Consider the following 25,193-nt stretch of genomic DNA (forward strand, 5'->3'; position numbering starts at 1 on the left):
GGGAAGTAAGCAGTCTGGTCTGCTTTAAGAAGAAGTTAACAACCTAATATCTGGGCCTGTGTTAAAATCGGACAATTTTAACCAAAAGGTTCAGAAGCAGAGTGAAACACCTGCACACTTTGGGAAGCTCAGTTTCTGAAGTGATGGATTTCTGATTTGCCTTTTGGTCAGTGACACTGATACACATAACAACATACATACTAGACTCAAAAAAGAAATTGCAGATGAAGGGGGACTGTCCTTTTAAAGGCAAGGTCCTCTCCTTCTGTTCAAATCAACTGGCAAAAAAAGGCAGCTCTTTTTCTGATCTTTGCAGCCTCAGTCAACACAACACAAGCAGGCTGCTTACTGAGAGGTGCAGGATAATATTCTTTAAAAGGTAACTGACCTTTGGAGGAGTATTTTATAAAATGTTTTAAACCCAAGTTCATTTCGCCTGTTTGAGATGCATCTGCCAAGAGGAAAACAAAGCTGCACGAAGCTTGAGAGAGCGTGGATCTTCGGATGATTCACCATCTCTTCTGAGAGTTTACAAAAAGCTCTCGAAAGAATTAATTTACAGATTTGTACATCTGCTGGGAAAAAAAGGAATGAGTTCCTCCAGCATAGATGCAATTTTTTGGTAGAAGAGCCTGCTACATGAGAATTTCAGCATGTGAATGCAGCAGCAACACAGAAAGTACGCTGCCATTCCCCCCAAAACAGAACATGGCACTTTTTAAAATATCGTATTTCTATTTAATAATTGTCATATGCACTGTGAAGTAACAGATCACAGACCGAAAGGATTAATATAAGAACCAAAACTATATTCCACCTATCCAAACTCCCTTATCCTTCATTATTACTAATTACACAATAACTACCAGAGGGAAAATACACACTCTATACCTAAATCTGTCAGCTCAATTAATTAAAAAGATGATTCCGGAATTATAAAACTATAAAATGTAGTCACTTTTTAATTGTTAGGGTATTTAATTGGATTTTATAAAAGTAATAAAATTACACTTCAATCCATTTTATGAGATTTGTATTTTTCAAAGCACATTTTTTTTTTTTTTTAAGGGAAAGTAATTAAAATTTAAGGGACTGTAAAATTAACATTATTTACAATATTCTATTAGAAAAATCTGTGAAGAAATATAAAAATAAATACAGAAACATTTTAAACAATTATCACACTGAGAAGGTAGTCTCAGATTTCCCTTTCAGAATTCCTTTATTTTTAATTAGCGTCAGTGCTGTAAAACGCTAAAAAAAAAAAAAAAATAAAATTATTTCTCCAGAAAACACCACAGAAAAGACACCTAAAGGGTTGTGTCAAGAGATCCTGCTGTTGTGCTTCATTTCAGCTCGGAAAGAACCACCTCTCAGATTTGGATCCGTGTCCATTAAGCTATCAGTGCCTCTTGTCAGACTCTAACAAAGGTCCAATTACTGAAAATTGTCGTCTAAGTTTTTGTGACCTGGCCATTTGCACACCAGGAAAGGAACGAGATTACCTGTGTAACAGCCACTGTGTAGTTATGAATTTCAGCCACAGATGACAGATTCTAATCTCAACGGTGCAGAGCTCTGTACCACCGAACGTATCATTATGCAGGGACGAAATTTTTAAGATACTTGACAATTCGCACTGCACATCTGGCACTACAGCTTTGCTTTATGACAGGAGTCTTTTTAAGTGATAGCAGAACTATGACCTTGATTTCACAGGTTCATTAAAAACATTGCTGCGATCTGCGTTAGGCTTCCTACTGAGCCAAAGGGGGGGAAAAAAAAAATCACCCCTCGGTTTAAAATAGTTTGTAATTCTACATCAAAGGCACAGCTAAGGCCAACAAAAGATGTCAGTAGCAAAGGAAATTTTCTGTAGTGTTTACTCCTGGTATCGACATTAGCAGGTGCTCCCTCTAACCACGACACCTATTAGATATTTTTGGAAACACTTCAGTTAAGACCCTGCAGAGTGTTACGAAAATTTGCCCCCATATCTCCTTAAAATGTCTTCAGGCAGTGACTTACATCACACCAAGTGAGCTAATGTGATCTACCATCACAATTTAAGCAGGCACTGGGACTTGAATGTGATCTGCTCCATCATAGCACATAGTCACTGCTTCTTATCCTTCACAGCACGACTGAGGCTTGGGAATTCACCGCTCCAACTGCAAGATACACAGCAGTTTTAGAAAACCCTCACCGTGCTGGGAAGTGTAGCTGGTATTTTAGTGGAAGTTAAAAAGCCTGTAGAATTAACCAGGACAATCTTAAATGTGAATATCTCAGCTGAAAACCGGCTAATATTCTGTGCACTTCTCAAGCCTCTGATCCTTTACTAACCTTTGCACTGGGGAAGTCATTCAGATGCTACATGCTGTGCACATTTCACCATTAGAAGCAACTAAGCAGTCCAACTGCTCTGCCACTATTTGAAAATACAGTAAGGGAATACATTAGAGAGATACAGAAATTAAGTTGTTGCTATAAATCAGTTGGTTATGAAATTTAATAATCAATTTGTTAGCACCTGATGTAAAACTATGATCTGTCAGCAGCCTCCCAAGCTGGCTGTGTGCAGCAGCAGATATTTCCAAGGGAATTAATTACTGATGATTTGCAAAGGTAAGAATAATATTTTTCAACAAATGTAGCCTGTGCACTAGGAGGTTAAACAAACACCACCAAAATGTCAACAGAGTTCTTGGCTTTGGTGTTCTCCCATTTCAAACGCAATGAAATAGTTAACCAGAGATTATGCAAGGGGAATACTTTCAAATCTTCCCATGAAGCAGAATGTCACACCATCTGGGGCACTTCTCAAGTGATTTGAAAAGTTCACACTGTTTGGAATTACACAGAAATTCAACAGAAAAGGCCTCACCGTATCCCCAAAGTCCCACAAGCAACTGTAGACCTGTGTCACGGCCAGTAAAGGCAGAGCTGCGACTTCTCCTCCACAAAGGAGCAAAGTCACAGCCCACCAAACTTTTCCACCCCATAACTCTGAACACCCATGTTGCTTTCTCTGAAAGTTAGAAAGTGGTACTTCTGCCTGTGAGGGAATGCCTTTATACACAAAGGCAATACCCAGCAGGCGAGCTAAGCTTATGGCTCTCCAGAAAAACGAGGGAGTTAAACAACCACCTCCAGAAATCCCCCTCAGTTTTACAAGCAGCACTGACAGGAAACTGAGCGACAAGAAAATCACTAAGCCAGAAGTCAGAGAGCAGCAGGAAATCTCAGAACCATGTATAATCTAATACTGACACAAAAATATCAAAATATTGCCTTGTTCAATGTAAAAGAAAAAAAAAAAAAAAAAAGGCTGTTTAACTCAGTGAATTTTGGAAACAAATGCTTAATGTCTAACTTCCATTCTTCTAAAAATACTGGCTGAAAGACCAGCAAAAATATCCTCCATTGCCACCTGTCAGCTGACAGAATTGTGGATCCTTGTCAGACAGGCTTCATTTCAAGGCAAGCCACTAACACGGGACTTAGAGCCCTGCTGGATGACCTCCTGCTAGAAGCAAGGCAAATTCTCTGCAACTCATCCTACTGGATTTCTTTGCAGGATTTGACACTGTTGATCAGCAAATACTGCTGCCCCACTTCCAAGAGATTAAAGGGAGAGGACTGAAACTGTTCTGATTCTTCCTTCATGCCACATACAGGGGAATTATTCTGAGCAGCTGCTCCTGTGTCTTCATAATACATCATCTGCATACTGCCACACAGGTCAACCATCTCTCAATCACTATTCATTACTTCTATAAAATCTTCAATTCACTGTTTCATAAATGTTTGGAGAAGGAACAGAGGTCTCAACTGATTTAGAGCTAAACAGAAAACATCCATTAGTCATGGTTTTCCCTTTATTAGTTTTTCTTACATATGGGGGGGGGGGGAGGACACAAAACAACTAAAAAACCCTCACATCATCTTACACCTCCAGAAGTTAATAAGTTATCTTCCTTTGAAGAAAAATTCTGTCATTTTAGCTCTAAGGGGTCAGGGAAGTTTGAGAAGCCTACTTTTCCTCTTAATGGGGTACAGAAGCAAATTCAACTACTGCAAAAGTTTTCAATTTGAACTTCTGAAGAGAAATTTAGATGAAATATTAAACAAACATTTAAAGTTTTTAAACATTTAATGCTAACACTTGTAATGTTGACCCCAAACTGACCTCAGTAAAACCTGCACTGCCCAAAGCACCTTCCCTCAGAAATGATCCAAGCTTGGATTTCTCCTTCCACTCTTGTAAGAGTGGCACAAAGTAAAATAAGCAGGGATTAGGTGTAATTTGTGTACATGATCTGTCTCCCACACTTGGCTAATTTATACACTGCAATTATGGTATATGGTACTAGAAATCTGAGAAATTAGGACCTTTTTAATGCACATATTCTTATTTATTATCATTAAATCAGTAAATCAGTTTCTTTTGCTAACAAAATATTGCTTAAAAATTAAGGTCAAGATTAGTATTTGCACTTACTTTTTAACTTAGAACTACACAGCAAGAGGGAGGGGGAGGCTATAATCTCACCCTAAATTTCCTCTGTCTGACAGCACACAGGATTTCAGGGTATTGATATTAAAAACAGGTGTCAGTGATGCTCTTCCCCCCATCCCAAGGTCTCAGGACCACATTTCAAACCAAAATCCATCCAAGAAACCACGTTTTCCTCCGTCAAAGCGTTGCATCTTTCCTAGTTCTGTATCCCTGAGGACTCAAAGTACCTCCATACATATGGATTTTGGAAGTCCTGGGGCCAGGATGAGGTAGGAGAGGGACAAGCATAGACCTCTGCAACTTAATTTTTACATCCATTCAGTCTTCCAGCATTTCCATTCTGCATCCTCTCTTCTTTCTCAAGGCTCTGGCACAATAAGAGGAGCACTTTGTTCCACTCCTTGCCAGATCTGGCAAGGATATTTTCTTTGGTGATGATTAGGAGACAGCAACAATGAAAATATCCAGAATCCAGTAATTTTCATTCAGCAGCTCACCTGAGGACATTTGCCACCTCAAAGTGGTACATCTTTATCCAAATCCAACAGTAAATCATCATTTACACATATACACATGCATTTACAAACAAACATAAGCCAGACATAGAGGAACATTCATTTTTGCAACAGCCACGGAATGATTTGTTGTTTCTGTACGTACTCCTAAATATAGGAATTTCATTTGAACACAGTAAGTTCTTGTTAGAAAAAAAAAAAAAAAGGAAAGGAAAAAAGAAACTCACCAAAAGGAAAGCTAAATTACTACCTTTATTACATTTTTGTGATATTTCCAATTGAAAACAGCTGGGACCACAGTTGATCATTCAAACAATAAAACACTTCATGGATTTTGAACATTTCACTTGCCAATGACAACTCCTTCCTCTGTTTTGCCTAGAGATTATAGAGCTGTAACAGAGTTCAGAAAGCCCCCCAGCAGCTGCATGCTGCCATTCAGACCTGAAAGATTCCATGTTGTGATAAAAATTAATGTACTTTGACATCCTCTGGGATTTTTGGTGCCTTGGGAACCGCTAATAAAGAAATACAAACTCTTCAGTCTATGACACGAATTTTTGGATTCTGAGATTAAGACAGGTGGTATATGCATGGCCAGTCTCGTGTCAGCAGCAAGGGCTTCCCTACACAAGTGCCAGAAGATTCTGCCTTCATGTGTGTTAATTATCTCCCCTAGAAAGTGTTTATTTAAATAGGCTAAATACAATTTAATGTATGTGTAATTAAATAGTTACTCTGGCCTTATATTTCAGAATTTTTGGAGGGCAACATCAATTAAGCACACAGATCTTCTCAAAACCCAATAAGCCATAAGGCTCAAAAAACCTTGGTTTATCTGTGACAGAATATGTTTTAATCAGTCACACACATTTTACTTCCTTAGATACTCAAAACAGCCTTCACAGCTGGTGAATCTTGGGGAAATGTTCTTTGGAAGACAGAACCCCAAGACTTTGTGAGCCATCTTAGACTCAGCTTAGACTTAGGCAGAGACAAGGGGCTGAAAATGGGCACCAGAGTAACCAGTGTGCTGAGCAGAAATCCCCTGGAGGGTTATCAAGGTTTCTTCTTTAGGGTACAGTGAAGAGAGTCCAAAGTGTCCAAAGACAAGGGGCAGGAATTTGGAAATTTGGAAATTTTAGACAGCAGGGGTATAGTCATAAAACTATGTGACAAACATCTAACAAAATCTTCCTGCTAGGAATATGTAAAAATGCTTCATATTTTTGTACATGCAACTATGTGTGAAGTTACACTGAAGTGTCAATCTTATATTTTAATATGGACTTTACTTAAAAAAAAAAAATGTTCTGAGGCAGGAGATACTTCCACAACACAGCAGATGAAATGAAAGGTGATCTGGTGAGAACATCAGGATCTCAGCCTCAAGTAAAAGGGGGAAAGGGCTTAAGCTTGAGAGATCCTTAATTTATAAAATATTGGAAATAGTTTTCGGATCCACATGACTTGACACATGCTACCACAACGGGGTAATTGTGTACGAGAGCTTAAAAACAGAAGCGAGAAGAAAAAAGGAAAACTATTTATGCAGAAAGCCAATCCCTGGGCTTTAATAAGGCACAGCATCACCACAAAGAGGAAAAAAAAAAAAAGTTTCACCCTAATATTATTATGTACGTTTCAAATGCAGTCAGCCTTTGATCTTATTTAAATTTAAGATACGTGCTGTCTGCAACAGCAACTTCTGAACTCTGCATGTTTCAGTACTTAATTCAATGTGGATATTTTTTGATACCTCAAAGTGCACAACGTTGTCCAGAAGTTTGTGCCTTGGTGGTACCATCAGGATGCCAACCATACTCTAAGTTGGGAAGAAAAATGTGAGAGCTGGAGTGTCACTAGTTTTAATTCACAACAAGTGATTCTACAAACAGCAAAGAGATAAAAGGTTGGTACAGTGTTAATGTTCAAGTTTGGAAAGACAACAGGCAGTGGCAACGATCATCTTTGACAGAGATACATCGACTACAGAACCATTAACCATATTGACATAATGGCATCACTGACAATTCATCTAAATCATACATTCATTTTTTCTTGATCTTTTCAGTTACCCATGCAACAACTTGCTAAACAGACCCCGTTTTTTACATATGTATTCTCAGATATGCATAGAATTTATCATATAGTATCTACGACTTAATTGTGGTTCAATTAGAATTCAAAATAACTTGACACACCTGTAGTGTGTCAGTTATAATACGTGAAAATGCAGAAAAATCATATTCTGGATTGAATTTTCAGCAGGCTCTGAGATCTTAATTGCACCCACAAGGTTTCAGCACGTTTCTGCTTGCAGCATGAAAAATGAATGTACTCAGAGAGTTTGAGGTCTCAGCTAAGGAGGCCATTTTGGGTCTGGTTTAGGAAATAAGAAGAGACTAAACTTCCAAATGGAGAATCATAATTCATAACTGCTGTCTTTTCCATATTTCTACACACAGCATAAGTGAAGAAACTGTCAGCATGTGCCAATTCTTACCACATGCCAAAAAAAAATTCCTATTTTAAAGTAAAGTAACTGCAGTGAAGATCTACATCTGGAAGTCCTGCATAATTGCGAATTGCTGCTACCAATTCAGAAAATTCTAACTAGTAGCTGTTGGCAAACATTGCTTCGTATCTTTGAAGTGATTCAAGATTTTTCAGGAAAATTTCTGGGTTGTTTTTTTTTCCCTCAAACATCGAGAACATTAAATTAATGCCTTACTGTTTGGCAGAAGACACCTTTAACTCAAACCAAGTGGCACTGTGCACCGCTCCAAACTGAAGGTGCACATAAAATTTAATTTTTAACTTTACTGCTCACTTCTGCTCGCTGTTCTTGTGACGAGGAGTAGGCAAATGCCGCGGCTGTAAACGTTGACAACAAATGTTTCTATTTTGGAAGATTTAGAACTGAACCATTAGTGCTGTTCCCCAGTTGAAGTAGGCAGGCTTCAGTCAAATATATACCACCTCCACACATCCACACTCCTACACAAATACCAGTCCTACAGACCCTGAACAATCCACTGGCTAAATTTAAATGCTGTGTTGCAGACAATCACAGCAGGGCAGTCATTCTGTCTATAAAGGGGATTAATACCAACCATAATTCCTCACATTGTGCCCACTCAATGAAGAGGAGATTCCATTGAGTGTGTTTTTTTAAGTTCCAAAAGCCAAATATGAAAGATTGGTTGGTCTGCCTCTTCCAGCTGCATAAAAATCAGCTAATGCCAAATCCATCTTAGCCCAGAACATTATTATAAACAGATCATTTATTTGATTTTCCGTAACAGAGACATTCAATCAACTGCCTGTGCTGGAAACTAGCAGAGGGGAAAGACTTGATACAGATATAAGAAGCAACTTGAACAAATCCAGCCATTTAGATGCACTGAGATCCCTTTTCCTACTCTCATCCTAATCCCAGCAGTGTCTTCACAAGGAAGGAAGAAGAAGTTCATTCACTCCTGGCAGAAATATCCTGTGGGGAATGTATCAGCAGAAAACAAGCCAGAAATACTAAAATACTAAAAGACAGCTGGCTTTCTCAAAAAAAATTGTGTTGGAAATCCTTGAGCCCTGTTTTTTATTGGACATCCATTGTATGTGTTTATGTAATTATTTATGTCACACGGTGTTCAGGCTGTGCTAGAACAAAGTAGGAGGTAGATCAAACATTAAACAACAAATTTTTTTATTCTGTCTTCTCCCAAAGACAACTTTGGGAGACCCAACTAAGCTACTGTGTTTAGTTTATTCTGCCCACAGAATTTTTCTAACTGCCAGAGTAAGAAAAACTGGAGAGCACTGTCCTGCCCATAAGGAAAGTTTAAGTGCTGCAATCACAGAACTGCAGGATCTAAAATAATCTGAAAAACCCTTCTCCCCAGAGCTTTACTTGAAACTGCGTAGATTAAAAAAAAGTCTCAGAAAGAGAACCAGCTGTATAAACTCAAGAGTGTAGATAATGCAAACAAAAAATCTTCTTTTTTTTCAGTGAGGATGAAGGATTTTCTAGAATATATTTATAGGGATACAGCATAAGTTACCAGTGTTTATATACTCTGAGCTCCAATTTTATCTGTGGACAAGGCTGCAACACCTAACAAATCCAAATAGGAATAAAAGATTCCTATCAAATCTCAGAAGCATGATAACTTGGAGATGAATTATCTGACTTTTACTTTCAAACAAGGAAGGCTTCTTAGCTCTAAATTACTACTCCAATTCATATTAAATATTTCTTTTCAGAGTACCTCTTTCCTCCCATTTATTATTTATGTTTTTCTCAAGGCTCCCTCTGTTGCATCATTTGTTTTCTGTATGCAACCAGCCCCGTTAAATTCCTGCCAAGCACAGGGTGACATTTCTTCATTCTTCACGTAGCTTCCACAATCTCTCAGATTCCCAAGCACATTCAAGGAGGTTTTTTTTTTTTTTTTTTCTCTACAAGTTATTTGATTAAGGTGGGAGATTCACAAAGTCAGCAATTTCCCCTCTGCCTCCTGCCATCCCACCATCACCACCTTCCCCAGCTGCCAAAGGTTTTGATGTTTGGATTCAGTGAAAATCCTTTTCCTGGAGTGTTTCCATTTCAGTTTTCTCATCCAGGAAGAGATCTGTGAGACACAATCCTTGAAGGTTGTTTTTCAATTGCTATCAACCAGGGAAGAACAGGCTCCCAGGTTGTGATGTGACTGTGAGCACACCCTTGTATCAGCTGACAAAAAATAGCACCTGGAGCCATGAAGTGTCACAGAAAAGCAGAATTTCAGAAGGCATGCCTATCTATTCTCTATTTTTAAAATTTTTAGTTATTAGGTCAGGTGTAACCAAGACCAACACATTCTGGGAAATACCAAAGTCTCCCAGAAACCAGACTGGAGAAATGAGGCAGAGAATAAAACTATTTGCACACAGAAGTTTAAGATGTTCACCACTGAATACTAAAGGCTTCTTCACCTAAAGTGCTGTGAGAAATGAAATACAGATCTTTATTAGAATGTGTGTGTTCACACAAAATTTCTCCTTCACACTATAAAATTATTGCAGTTTCTCCCAGAAACCAAGACTTAAACAACTCAGAACTTAAAAGACAGTTTTGTTTGGAAAAAACCCCCAAACGCTTTATCTGCTTTTCCTACTGTTTTTTTTTTTGTTAAGAAATTTCTAAAATTTTTTATAAGAAAGAAAACTCTATGCTTTTAACATCATTCCAGTGCCCATTAACAGGAGTGACAGATACCTCAGGGGAATGGGGGCGGATGTATCACAATCCTTCCCATACAGGTCCGTGAGATCAGGGATATCGATCCCTCCTACGAAAGTTAAGCTGCCAACTGACAAGACTGGCCAAAGCACAAAGAACAAGGCTCAGTCTGTCCCTGAAGCCTTGTAAGATTCCTTTCAGTTGCTCATAAAGCCACTAGTGCAAAGGAATCACCGACGTGACAAAAGCCTCTGGACACTGAGGCAAAGCAAATAAATGACAAAGAGACAAAAGTCATTAGTGCACATTAGTGCTGGAAAACACACAGGCCCAGCATTGTAGTAATAAGGTGCTATTGCCATGTAATTGCTTTTCTGACCTTATCCAGACATAGTTAAATCACAAAGAATCAGAGGCCAGAAAGACCTAGCAGGTCTCCCAGTCCCTTCTCCTGCCAGTGCAGATGATTGTAAGGTAACTCTTCTGTGCCTGTATCAGATAAAAGATCCTCTGCTGCAGGCAGTGTGTGGGGTCTGGTTTCCATCCAGCCTCAGACTTTAAACAAAATATAACTGGAAATTCATTTTGGTCAAAACCCCACAAGTCTCACAACAGATACAGAACTTAAGACTTTCCTACAATGCTTGGAGCTTTCCTGCCAGACACAGGCACATCTGAGCACACATCTGAGACAGAAATATCTGAAGGCAAGGCACAGGCTTTAGATGCTGTCTATTGCTAAAAATGTTCCAAATAAAATCAGAATGAAATATTAGTAAAACCTGTCCATCACTGACAATGTAGCTTAACAGACCTACACTGGTAACACAGCGCATGCCAACAAAAATAAAACAGGTTTTCCTGATTCGAGATATTCTCATTTTCTAAGTTCTCTGGCAAAAATTGATTTAAGCATGTTCATTTCCAAGGATTTGTAATCATGCATACCAAATGGACTAGCTAGGACGACCATGATATGATCTACAACACACAAATCAAGTTAAGAGCTGCATTTGGAAGAAGGGTGGGTTTGACTTTCCACTGCACCATAAAGATTTTAAAGAAGTGCAGCATATTAGAAGTATGAAGATGCTAAATGAAAACACTTACTGCTCTTACATTACAAAACCGAGTTAGTATTAAAGATGCAATACTGCAAGGATTTGTCTTCCAAGAAATTTTAATATATGAAGATGACATGGTAAGAAAATATTGATACTAAGGATTTTGGCAGTAAAGGGACTTGTGTTAGAAGTCAGTTTTGACAATTCTTTGAATCTAAAAGACCTATAAGTACTAAAATGTCATCTGTCTATCCATGTGAGATTTAGCTTTGGCAGTATTTCAAAAGTGAAAAAACATTCTTTGTTATATATTTTCTCTATGACAATGTATTTTCAAAGCTGTCTAAGAGGCCTTAATCTCTTGAGAAGAACAGGAAGATGAATATCTGTTACAGAAATATTTGCAGGAAAAAAAAGGTAAGTTTGAATCCTCCCAACAATCAATGGGTCAAACTGTAGAACTTGAAAGATTTCAAATAATTTCTTCAATTCAGAGATTCATTGCTCTGTTCAAGCTAAATAAAACAAACCATTTGGAAGCTAACCCGATTATCTCCAGACAAATTTGCCTAATATTAAGTGATGTAATTATCACACCCTCTCTCCCTTTTTCTTTATTACAGACTATTCCAGATACAGGTCTGGAAAATGGAGCTGTGTGGCTCATAGGGTTATATTTTTTAAAGGTTTAAAAATGAAAAGAGAGAGAGAGAAGATTAGAAAAGAAAGACAAGGAGTGTGCTAATTGTTCATCCCTGACCTCTTCCAAACCACTGCAAAACTGTTGCCTGAGCTGTTTTTTATGCACTTGGGCTTTGGCCTTTTTCAGTAGTCACAGGGGTAAAAAAGCACTTTAAAGCTGGGGCTACACATGGAATAACAAGAGATCTGTAATTTTTTTTTATTAGAATGAAAACAAATGATCTTTAATTTACATTGAAAAAAAAATTCCTGTGAAAAGATTATTCACTAACTGCAGTTGCTGATCTGTCCAACTTTGGTGAACTCTGCCAACTGGGCTCAGCTGATAAAGACATTAAAATAACAAAAAATTATTACATATAATTTTCTGAGTACTTACAGATTCTTGGATTTGAATGCTTCAGCAAAGTGCTGCACACTCTGAAGAGAAGCAAGGTCTAAGGTCATTGCTTCTACCTTGGCTTTATGCTGGAACAAGAGAAAATATAAAAAAAAGATAAATAACAGCATGTTTAGTTCACAGGATCGTGTTACAGTAAATGTGTTATGAAACTTGTCCGATTCCCTTGTTTAACTTTATAACCCCAAAGTGAATACAAATCATCAAAAGGAATGGAGGAGCACAATGTTTAGTGCCAAAAGTAGCATTGTGATTTGGTGGTTCTGCTAAAAACATACACTATGTAATGCACAGCTTTATATAACGTAATGAATCGACACAGGGCAGTGTTAAGGTTAATAAGGTATCTTTTGGCTTCCATTTTTCGTGGTGAAACTTCTGTAACTCATGAAATAAAAAGCAGAGTGTTACTCTCAATGCATTCTATTTTTACATACGGTACCAATAGGAAAAAAAAAAATCAGTAAATACTCTGTAGAAATCAGCCAACTTCAGACTTGCACATATGAATCCAAAACCATCTATTGTGCATAGCAGGTGATATAAAAGACAGCATAAAATGCCTACACAAAACAACTGATCAGCCTCCACAGTTTTTCATACAATAAGAGTTTACCAGTGCATATTATATATGTATTTCTACTGTGAGGGTGGTGGGGCCCTGGCACAGGTTGCCCAGAGAAGCTGTGGCTGCCTCATCCCTGGAAGTGTCCAAGGCCAGGCTGGATGGGGCTTGGAACAACCTGGGATAGCGGAAGGTGTCCCTGCCCACAGCAAGGGGTTGGAACAAGATGAGCTTTAAGGTCCAACCCACATAAACTCTCTGGCACATAAAAAAAAGCCGCCAAAAGCCCCGTACTCTCCCCCAAGCCTAAAAATGTCAAATTTCAGCCCACTCTGCTTAGCTTATTCGAGAAAAAAAATACCTAGAGGGACACTTCATGTACTCCCAGTGACAACCACAGTTCAAACCACGCATTAGCACTGCTAAAAGAAAGGGCAGTGAGAAGATGAGCAGATGCAGCGGTACCGTGCAAGCAAAGGCAGCGTTTGGGTGGGGAGGCAACAAGAGCTTTGTTAGCACCACAGTGCAACAGGAACTCTGCTGGGATTACAAGGACATACCACGATCGTGGCTCAACGACAAGGGAACATTGCTGAGGGATCAGAAAGGAAGCAGCACACGTGTTGGAGCAGAAGGAAGTTGGGAAGAGTGCTCCCATTGTCCCCCAAGCTCAAGAGAATCATCTGATCTCCCTGTTTCATTGCATCTGGCACTTCTCTCCCTACATCTGTTTTCTATTTTGCTGGTACCCATTCTGCCCGCTACAACTACCTTGCAGGTTTGGTATAAACAGAGTATCACTCAAATTCCTTTTGTCCCTTTCCAGCCAGACTTATCAGGACAGCAAAATAAACACAACTAAGATTTCCACGTGTTCGGTCTCCATAGGAAGTATCAATTGATGGAGTCTGAAAACCCTAAACCAAACTTTGCTACAAAGAGGTTTTTTTCCCCTCACAAGATGCACATCATTCTGGAATTCATTTTGCCCCTCTGGGTAAATATTTTCTTCTGTTTGATGGTCAGAGACTTGAGAAAGATGATGCTGCCTTGCATTATGCAATACAACTCCAGAACAATTTCTCTTCAGCAGTGCAGTTCAAAGCTGTTTACTTACTACAGAAGTGGTGTGCTTAGCTGGGTTTACTTTGCTTCTGCTTCCCTCGGTTGAAACATTTTCCTGTCTCTCCCAAGGGTGAAAGGACAAGAATGCTACAAACACAGGGACATAAGGGGATCAAAAACCGTAATAATCAAGTAGTTCAACAGACTACACCACAAGCTGCTGTCCCCTTGGGGACACGGACTCAAGTCCATGTGATACCACTCAGGTAATCCTTTTCCTCTTGGTGTCAGGCATTAGGCTTCTGCTACTGATTCCAAGAAGACAACTGTCCGTACTTCAAGTCCAAAAGGGGAAAAAAAAGTATGAAGCCTCCAAAAATGCTTTCTGAAATAGAAGTTAAACGGATTCAGCTTGGATTAATATATTGAAAACGTATAAATCAGAAATTAAAAAAACATAATTTTTTTTTCAACTTTCTACCGGGTTTTGCTTGTTAAGATACTGATGGTAGCAGGCCATATTTCCTTCATATGCATGCAAGGTACACACTGAGCACAGACACACCCATTTACTTAGTTTTTCCTCACAGGGAAAACTGGAGCATGTGACATCCAAAGCACTCAGCTCAGAACCTGCCACTTGAAGGCACACAGGAAGCCAAGTGTAAGTTTTTTTTTCCCCAAACACAGCTGGGGGAACAAATCAGTTTAACATACCATGAGCTTAGGCAAGTTCCCCAACTTTTTTGTTTCACCCACAGAGGTATTCTGTAGACCATCAGTTCCTACTACAGTTTGAGAATATGAAACACTAAACTTCTAGTAACAGCTAATTTTTAATCCAAATTTCCCCACTCTTACTTCTACATCACAATATCTTTTTTTAAAAAGCTATGAATAAGGCAATATACTTGCAAGATATGCTCTTAATAATGTAAGAATATCTCTAATCAATGACAAGTAGAAGGTTTTATGTTTGTTTTCTTATAGTAGCTCAGTATTACCTTGGTTATAATGTTTTCCCTCTTTACCTAGGAGCCTAGGTGTCACATATTGTGACATGTATTAGAAAAGCATGGGGTTTCTTAATAAAAAAATAAAACTAAACCCCATTTTTTGCTAAAAGGCATCTTAACTGTAATTTTACTCTGCAGTCAGAACTGATTGTTAATGGTAGGCTGCAAATCCTGATCTAATGTGTCATAATTGTATTATGCTGATGTCTCTCACCATTTCACTTCACATGTTTTCAGTGCTGAATTATGCCTCATTTTATGTTGTGAAACCTTAAATGAGACTTGCCACTTTCCCAAATACAGGAGACAGTCCTTAAGCTGGCATCGTAAAATCGATGCGCTAAGGCAGGGAACTCCGGAATTTTAAAAAATTAAATTGACAAAAGGTATTAATGCTCCCTCTACTACTTTATTTTCAATTACATCATTTGAGGGGAAACTAGATCATAGAATGAGTGCAGCATAATTTAAAGAGCTCACTTCTAAATCACAGGATCATTACTATGCACTGCTGTTGAAAGCCTGTGCAAAATGAACTAGTGCTAACAACGTCCAGGCACCAACACTCTGTCTTTGGAGGGACAGCTGAAGGTGGACCATTCTCCAGCTTCTAGCAAGTTCTCCTTTAAACCCAACACAACAACATTTTGAAAAGAGCAAAGTAAAAAATTTCTCTCGTATTTCACGATTTCATGCCCCGTTCTAAAAGCATTTCATCACTGTTTCCAGGTAAGTTTCATTATTCTACAAAACACCAGCAAAGAGTTTGTTCAGTTTTGTGTGTAAGCTGCTCCCTATTGGAGAAAAAATATTAAAAATGGTTAAGTGCAAATGGCTATACTTTGCACTCATGCTAGAAAAATGCTTATTGAGCCAGAAGCTAACACAAAAGTGAAAACCCCCAGAAAGCCAGCCATTTCACTATATGCAATGTCTTCACTTTACAGCTTAAAAATTGTTTAAAAATGAACACTGCATGGTAGAGTAGTTTGGCAGTAAACATGATTGTGCATTTGTGTCTTGGTATTGAAGAAGGAGCCTTTTTTCATAGTGAATTTTTCATTCAAATGTAAGTGATGATTTACGTTAAATATAGGTAAAGCATAGCTACATTTTCCTGAAGGATTGCAAGGAAGTGAAGAGCAGTACAATAAGTTGAAGCATAAAAGCTTTCTCTGTCATAATATTTATTATAATGGCATATGAAATAGCTGAAATAAATAATAGATGACTAAAAGTAAATTCATATGATAAAGAATCTTTCAGCAGACACCATTACTTCTGACTGCTCCAGTTTCATACAGAGTTGAAGAGTCTTAATAAATATGCTGTAGCCCCTGTATCTTGTGTAAGTACAAGTCATTTTGTAAGGGCCTACTTAAAATGTACCATGGTGGACACCACATAATTTACTGCATAATTTTACTCTCAGAAAACAGTGTGTATATATATCTTTGATATTTAAAAGCCCTTAACTCAAAACTGAATACATAGCACAACAACAAAAACATCTGACTTCAAGGAACTGAAAGTACAATCAACTGGTAAAAAGCAGTTTAATTTGATACAGAAAAATCTTCATGACATCATCTTGGAAGGCAGATACTCCTTTTATGCAGTGTGAGAAACATAAAATCTTCTGGAAAAAAAGAGAATTTGACACCAAAGCTCATGAAAAATCTGTGGAATTATCTGAAAATAGGCAAACAAATAACCAAATCTCAGCATATGACAAGCAGAGCCCAAACAAACTCATATTTTCACGTTGAGGATGGAGCAGGGGATGTTTTAGAAGCACGTCTGACAATTTGACACATAGCTTATGACAGTCAATAGCCAGTGCCATGCACTATTTATGGAGGTACCTAATGGGGAAAAAGGCTTTCACTCAGGACTAGGGCTGCAAGTATTATTGTCCCTAATGTAGTCAACATTTGGTACTTCATTCAAAACTGTATTTATGCAACGCCAGCTTTACCTGGTGGTGTGTTTTGAATGCTACTTCCCATGGAGCTGATGGGGACAGATGCATCACACTGCTTTAAGAGCAATCCAAAACATGTGCTAGATGCTTTAGTAATATGTTCTTCTGCTACATCTGATAGACCTTAATAAAATTCATTAGAAGACATCGGGGGAACATTTTTACATTCATTTTTCTATTCCCCACCCCCACAGCCCCCAATATTAGCAATGCTTACTCAGTAGTTTCAAATTTTCACTAATTTTATGCAAGAGAAGGTACACAACACAAACTAGTTTCCTAAACATTAATTATTTTATCAGCCTATTTATGTGAAGTACAAGGAAACAGCTGGGACTAACTTCATGAAAACCGGAGATGAAAATTATTTCCTTTCTTTCATTAGAAAGAAAATTTATTTATTAATACGTGGTTACACTATTTCCCAGTGTGTTTGGTTTACCTGTACTTTGGTCATAATTTGCTGGTGTAAATGTTTCCACTGTTCTTTTCGCTCAATCCTGCCAGACATATTTTGATGCTGTGTTTGAGCTCTCCTAAACCCTGATTTTGTAAAGCCTGGTTCATCTTCCTGTTCTTCACAAAAATTAAAGTCCTGCAAGGGTTGCCTTCACCCAAGTCAAGTGAACAGCACATATATCAAAATTTAATGGGTCAGGATGAGCCTGCAAACTGCTCAGATTACTGATCATCCTCAGAGTGGCACCTTATCATGATGAATGAATTATTAGTTGTATCGTTGCCTTTTGTCTCTATCCCTTCTCCAGAACAACTCTGGATGTTTGGCAGAGGACAGTGTTAATCATTTTGGCGTCATTTACAACTTAGAGCAGTAAGAGGCCTCTTCAGAAAATCCTGAAGTCCTCAAGCTGTTGTAGGATTGTCCTGCAAATAAACATCCTAAAGTTGCAAAGGAAGATCCACACACAGAATAGCCTGGAAGGAACACCTGAACTGGAGATTTAACTCTTGAGCTCAGCTTGGTTATAAAAGTCTAGAACCTTCCTTAGATAGAGATTAAACATAAAGGCAACAAATGAAACCCTGAAATTCTGAAGGTGAGAGATGTGGAAAAGTGATAAGGACAACCTGACACGAAGGAGTTCGGTTTCTATGGATGCCAAATACCAACCTGGCATTCGGTCCTCACATTTAAACCAGTCACTGCTCACAGCAATATTTTTCCCTCTTCCAAATACTTAATTTACTTATAATTTAAAATCCATGTCACAAATACAAAAACTTGACTAAAGTCCCCAGGTATAGTTTGTATATTTAACTCAGACATGAAAGGGTTTTGTTGGTCATGCAACCATCATTTTAAATTCCCCAATAATTTTAAAACTGTATCTTTCTATTAGTAAATGTCTACATATAAAAAGAAATGTAAAATACACTTACTCGTTTCTTTGTGGTTGCTTCATTTTTCAGATTTTAATATCCTTTTTTAATAAATCTTCTGTAATAAATACCACTTACCACTAAAATAAGCAATAATGTTATTTCACAATCTTTTTATTAGTTAACTCTTAGATCAGTATCTCTGTAAATTTGGCCTTTCATATCTTCTGAAGATAATGAGAAAGGAAAAAAAGGAAAACATCTGCATTTCTTTATGAAATTAATATCTGCAGTGAAATAAACTATGCCCTGGCAATCCTAAATCATGCTCCTAAAAAGTAAGAGAAGTTAGTCTCCTAAGGACATATTTAAAAATTATTTATTCCTTAACCAGAGAGAACAAAAACACACACAAAAAATGCTGGAGTGTAATTTCAGAATACTTCAGTTAGTGGGCTCCAAATGTCCTGATCTTTCCTGGATGCACATGCTTCCATTGCAAACAGCACACATTTGCTTCAGTAATAAGAAATTACATGCATTATAAAAAAAAATAAAATAAAATAAACCTACTGTAGCTTTTGGCCATAGGAATTTGTTTAGCTCTTAACACACATGAACTGTGGGTATTTACATGGGAGCCTACTTTGAGCTGGAATTTATTTTTTTTCTTTCCCTGGATGTAGATCACTTCTTTCTGTCTCCAAACGCCCATTCCTGTAAAGCTCATTTGAATTTATCTTCGGGGAACCTCAAATAATCTGGGCAATACATTACATGTGGAAGGTTTACTATTCTAATAAACATCTCTCCTGGTTTGGGGAATGGTCCAGGGAGCCTGGGAACGTGCAGTAGAATCTCAGCTGTGGAGAGCCTCCTGTTCAGATGCTTTCAATTCCTTTCATTCTGCAAGATTCGAAGCGATAGCAGAACGCACTTTCAAAAAGAGCAGCGAGGCAAACAGCACCAGGATAATTTAGAAACTACAAGCTTTTTTTTATATTAAAAACTCCCTCTAATTTGAAGCTTTTAAGGTTGAGCAAACCCAGCTCATGGGTTGCTGACAAGTAAGCAGTGTGGGAGGCAACAGAGCGATGGATTTGTTGGAAATGGCAGAGGATGGAGGGAAACCCCAGAATTTCTGAATGGACTAAACCAGTAACATCTTTATTGTAATACATTATTACTGTTGGTAATTATCCATAAAATTAAAAATGTGTACAGCTCCACACACACTGGTGTATAAAACCTACAGCAGGATTCCACACGCCGTTGTTCCAGACAGAGGGGAACTCACCATCCCTACTCCAGATGACAAACAAGACGAGAAAAGCATGATGGTCAAAAGGGCAACAATGTTTAAGTAAATACAAAATGAACCCTTTTTCCCTGTTCTCTCATGATCCATAATCATAAGCTATGTTGTTGCCTGAAAGTGCAGACATGCACTGTGCAGTGCATTAATCCTTCAAACACTAACAGATGCTGGCAGGGATTTAGGCTGGAATGTATTTACAAAGTGACAAATTATGTTCCGTATTATACAGAGAGAGAAAGAGCACCCACAAATAGGCTGATAAATGTCAGCTGCAGTCACGACAAACGGTTTATTTTTATTATACTGTAACCACAAATGTTTTTTGCAGGGAGGCCCAAAGATTTATTTGTTGCAGGAAAAAAAAAAAAAAAAACAAGATTATATATGACACAAAGTAATAACTGTGAGATCACTGATGTTCTGGGCAGCTTGCCCTCCTGGAAGCTACGTTCAGATTGAAAAATGCTGCTCAAAAAATGGTATGTTACATGACACAAAATAAGTAGTTCATAAATCTGTATTGAAACAACAATAACTAATAAGTAAAGACAAGTCTTAGTTGTCTCCAAGCTCATACAGTTTAAAATGCAAAGCATACTCTGTCTTTTGGTGGAACGTTGAAATTGAAGTAATAATATTAAAAAGATCTGGTGAAATTGTTTCAGATTAAAAACAAAGTGCAATAATTGGGAGATGGGAGCAATGTATATTTTAAATGTGGCCATAGCACTACAGAGCATTTCGTGCAGCACAATTAATTGGCAGAATAGTGACGTCTGCAGGTTTACAAGTGCATTGCAGCTATTTTGGAGTATGTCAAAGCTTGCCAAGAGATTTAAGGTGTAGTTCTTTCCCCTCGCTCTTAATTTAGGAAAATAAAAGTATCACTGTGGTTAAAATCCATCACTTCTGTATTAAAAAATAATTTCAGGATGCTTCAACTTGAGTAGAAATAAATATATTAGAGTATAAATAAATATATTAGAAATAAATACATTATAAAGAAATTAAAGAACTGAATAATTAGCTATTTAAGGCATTTTAATTGGCAGCTCACAGTTACAATCTCATAGATTTAAACATGACGTAGATACCTTACAGAACAGTGTCCTCAGAAAGAGAAACACATTTACAAATTATTTTGTTTCCCCAACTGTTCACGTGCCCAAGCTACGAGATACATTGAAAATGGTCACATTGGTAGGTATGTAATTTTAGAAAGTGAAATAAAAGGACTGAATCACGTTAGTAAAGATTTCTTGTACAAGGGTTGGCTGGATCAGCTTCTTAATATACATTCAGTACACACAGTATAAACTGGAACAAAAACATGAAGTCTTTCTGCATGCACATATTCTACCTTAAAATCCTGGGGTTTAAGCAAGTAGCTTAGGCTCTTCCCAAATGTTAAATACTGGCTGTACCTACCTGAACACCTGAAAAAATAGCAGCTACTGTATATATCTTACCCATATGCCACATGGAAAAATGTAAAACATATCAGGGAAAAAAAAAAAAAAAAAAAAAAAAAAAAAAAAAAAAAAAAAAAAAAAAAAAAAAAAAAAAAAAAAAAAAAAAAAAAAAAAAAAAAAAAAAAAAAAAAAAAAAAAAAAAAAAAATTCAAAACGAAAATTTCCAAGCAGATGTTTATAAACAGAAGGTAACGGATAAAAACCCAAACACAATGCTGCATTATGTTACATGATTCACAGATGAACCCATTGGAACTACAGCAAAAAGCCCTTCTGGAAAACTTCCAGAAATTAAAAGGTGCAAACAAGCTGCCTAATACCCTTGCGTAGACTGAATTCTTATGAAGAAAATAAAGTTTATTGTCTGGAAACAGAGAAAGCATGAGGAAAGCACTAAAGCAATGGAGGTGAACAATTAGACAGATGTTCACTTAAGGAAATAAAGAGAACAGAAGAAGCCATCACTGAGGAATTTTACGAGAATACTGACAACTCTGCACCTCATCAAGGGCACTGGTAAAGTTAAAGCCACTGAAGCCATTTCTGCTCAACTCCAACATAACTGCTGACCTTGCAAGAGCCTGCATTTAGCAAATGTGGCTTAGGAAAATAGCATTATACTTTTCATTCTGCTATTTTTTTCCCAAACTCCGTCTATATATTCTACCGTATATTTCAAGAAAATTAACTTTATTTCTTTGTATAATATTACATGTACTCTGAATTTTTTTTTTTCCTGACTATGCTCAGGTATCAGGAAAACCTACCCTTACAAAGCTTTCGTTACTTAATCAATTACATCTGACGTTCATAAAAGTGTACACGTGAATAGTTGGAGTGGCTTTTGCTTAATATGATTATACATGTTCCTGAAGTAGTCAGGAGTTTGCATAAGATGCAATCTGGACATGTTTTAGAACTTACAACATTTGGCATTTAACCACTGAAAGAAAAATGGAGAAAGAGCCTATTTTGTTGATAAACTGCCTCAGACAGCAAAAAACTATGGGCACACATGCAGGCAAAAGGAGAAAGAATTAATAATAGGAGGCAAGATTTTTTGTCAAGGACAAAAATCTTATGTGTTCATGCACGTGAGGTACAAATATAATTTCCTCCACAAATACTTCTCTTCTTTAAAATATCGTTTAAAAACACTTGTTTCTGATGATACTTCCCTTGCAGATTTTCAGGAAAAAAAAAAAGGATCCTCCAAATCTCAAATGCATTACTGATTTCTCCTCTTATCTACTCATGTATTTTCAGAAATGACTGTCAAAGAAATCAGAAAGCCTATCTCAGTATCACTAACAGAACTTCCATCACTTTCCTGCGTGCACCAGGCTCCTTCCCACGGCATTCCTCAGTTGTTCCTGAACTGTAAATATGAACACAACACCCATCACTTTCCTCACATATACAAGATACACAAACACCAGAAACAAGCTCTGCATTATCCAGCTGCAAAGGGGTTGGAAACTGCACACATCAAACTTGTTCTGTAACATCATTCATCAGCACGATCTGGGTTGTAGGGATGGGGAGGAAGCACTAATTAAGCGCCACGTCCTCATCTAAATACATCCTCGTACACAAAGAAAAAAGAAATCCCACGAAGTAGATTTTTACAAAATACTCCTGGTCTTTTTTTACCAGCCCCAGACTGCCTTTTGTGAGCACAGCTTTGCCACTGACAAAAAAGGGACAGCCCATCCACTGCAAATGGTCCTGCAGCGATTCCAACTCAATCGGGAGTTCGCCCCGGTCTGCAGGGCACAACCTGCACATTTCCCACACCCTCCTGTTCAAAAGTTCTCAGTAACTCAGGAGAAATTCACAAGAAAACTTCATCATTCACATTTTAAATAATATAAAAGATGTGGAATGTGATTGATTCCACACTAGAGAGAATTGAAATTACGGTTATGGGATAGGGGTTTTTTTTCCATCTACTGTGAGGTCAAGTAATAGTAAATAATTAATGAATTATGAAACAAGTTTTCCATAAGGCAACACATAAATTCTATTCAATAAGATCTAAAAGTGTAGTTACACCAAAAAGCCATATAATATATCACAAAATGAAGAAAATGCACGATGCTGAGGAATATTCCATTATATTGGAATAACTGTTACTCTTATGGAATATAAATAACACCTTTCTGTACATACACATCATTTTCATAACTTCTACGTCTCATAATCTGCAACAAAAAGAAGATATTTTCAACGTTTGTTGTTGCTCCTTTTTGTAGCAAATCTGTTTCATCTCTCCAGCAGTCAGGAAGGTTCTCATGCATCAGAGACCGACAAAGTGGATGATAATCTGGACAAATCCATGGGGCTCCTTCTGTGATCTTACAGCTGATTTGGTTCTGGCTACAATCAGTGGATTGCTGATCCGTACTCTCTCTCTACCAATATTAAATTCACATTCTGCAACGCTCAGGCTGTCTCTTAGAATTTTGTAGAGTGATATGACGTAGCATAGATATGATATTGTAGCAGTCTTGGTGAGACCTCTGTGGCTCATTGACATACAAGTAGTACCCCGAATGGTAGGCAAGAAGTCAAAATAGAAACCCCCCAAAAACCACCAAGACGTACCTTTTGCCTGGATACCATAAAATTAGTTGAAGGTTTGACTCAGTCAAAATGCAAGGGCAAATTAAAAAGGAAAGTTAATTTTTGATGAACCAAGGTAGTTGTATACTTTCATAGTAGCTATAATAATTTTATACCACCTAATGCTAAAAGCAGTCAGAACTCTGCAGTTTTTTATAGGAAACTTGTGGTTCCTGTGCTATGCTCCCCAGACCATGTTAAATAGTTTACAGTATCCTTGCATTATTTTCAGGTAAAAATTTCATAGCCATGATGTACCTTATAAAACACTTTCAGAACTGACTGTGTTACACAGCAGCTCTGAACTTTGGAGTTAGATTCTTTTTCTCATGTATTTGCAGCTTGAAAAGCCCAGGACCCCTGACAACTTCTATTTTTAACTACATGGCTGACAAAGTCAAATGAAAATAGCCCTCTTCTCCCCTCCCATGACACCACTCAGTACAATTTTTTAGCCTTATTTTCTTTTACTTTGTTCTGTCTTCTCCAATCTAGACAGAAAATTTGACCAGTTAAGGAGCCCTGAATTGCACGAGGTACAACAGAGCATTTCGAGGCATGACTCACTTATTCTCTCAGACCCATCTGAAAGGAGATGCCAAGAAAATAAGGCAGAGAAGGTTTATATTTATAAGACTTTGATTAAGTAGGCAATCTTAGGAGGACAGAGACGAGTTAAAAAGAAATGCAAAGGCTCCAAAAGTACTGAATTTTGTTTTAAAAAAAAAAATCAACAGCATCCAATCAACTAAATCCATGAACATTTCAGAAATGAATGTATGCAGCAATGAAAAATGCCATCAGTGAAGTAGATGAGGCAATGAGCACATGTAAGCCGACCATTTAGATGCCTTTTAACACTTGTAAGCATTTGGTTTCAATTTAGTTTTTCAAATGCCTCATGCTATGGTACTGGACCTGTCCAAAAAAACACAAGACAACAATAAAAACAGATGAGACAAAAACCTGAGCTTCTTCTCAGAACTCCACAAAGAGCTGTATAACTTTCTAAAGGTGTTAACTCTGCTTGTTCCTGAAGAATGAAATGACTATCCACCTAAAAAAAAAAAAAAAAAAAAAAAAAAAAAAAAAAAAAAAAAAAAAAAAAAAAAAAAAAAAAAAAAAAAAAAAAAAAAAAAAAAAAAAGGAGTTCCACCAAGTAACTGCTAGCACTGGAAAAGTATATGGTACTGTTACAGATCTGGCTCCCAATTTCCTGATTCCCATCCAGCAATATAGAAAGCTTAAGCAAATACCTCCTTGCATTTTTAAAGGTAAACACCTTGTCATACCTGACCCCCATAGAGTTTTGAAAGGTTCCCATTAAAACTGACAGCAACCAAAGCACACTGAAAAATTCATCCTTCCTTTTAGAAACAG

General features: G+C 37.5%; 1 protein-coding gene across 1 annotated transcript in view; it reads right to left on the reverse strand.

Annotated features, from left to right (window-relative positions):
- WWOX (WW domain containing oxidoreductase) overlaps nucleotides 1–25,193 on the reverse strand; it is a 485,627-nt gene that overhangs the window by 375,586 nt on the left and 84,848 nt on the right. The window contains exon 6 of the mRNA XM_027893942.1: nucleotides 12,407–12,495. Within this exon, the coding sequence (XP_027749743.1) occupies nucleotides 12,407–12,495 (89 nt within the window). The remainder of the gene's footprint in view (nucleotides 1–12,406; nucleotides 12,496–25,193) is intronic.

Source organism: Empidonax traillii, unplaced genomic scaffold (genome assembly GCF_003031625.1).
Source record: "Empidonax traillii isolate 1590-97213 ecotype Southwest subspecies unplaced genomic scaffold, ASM303162v1 scaffold413:size1348891, whole genome shotgun sequence".
Taxonomy (NCBI): domain Eukaryota; kingdom Metazoa; phylum Chordata; class Aves; order Passeriformes; family Tyrannidae; genus Empidonax; species Empidonax traillii.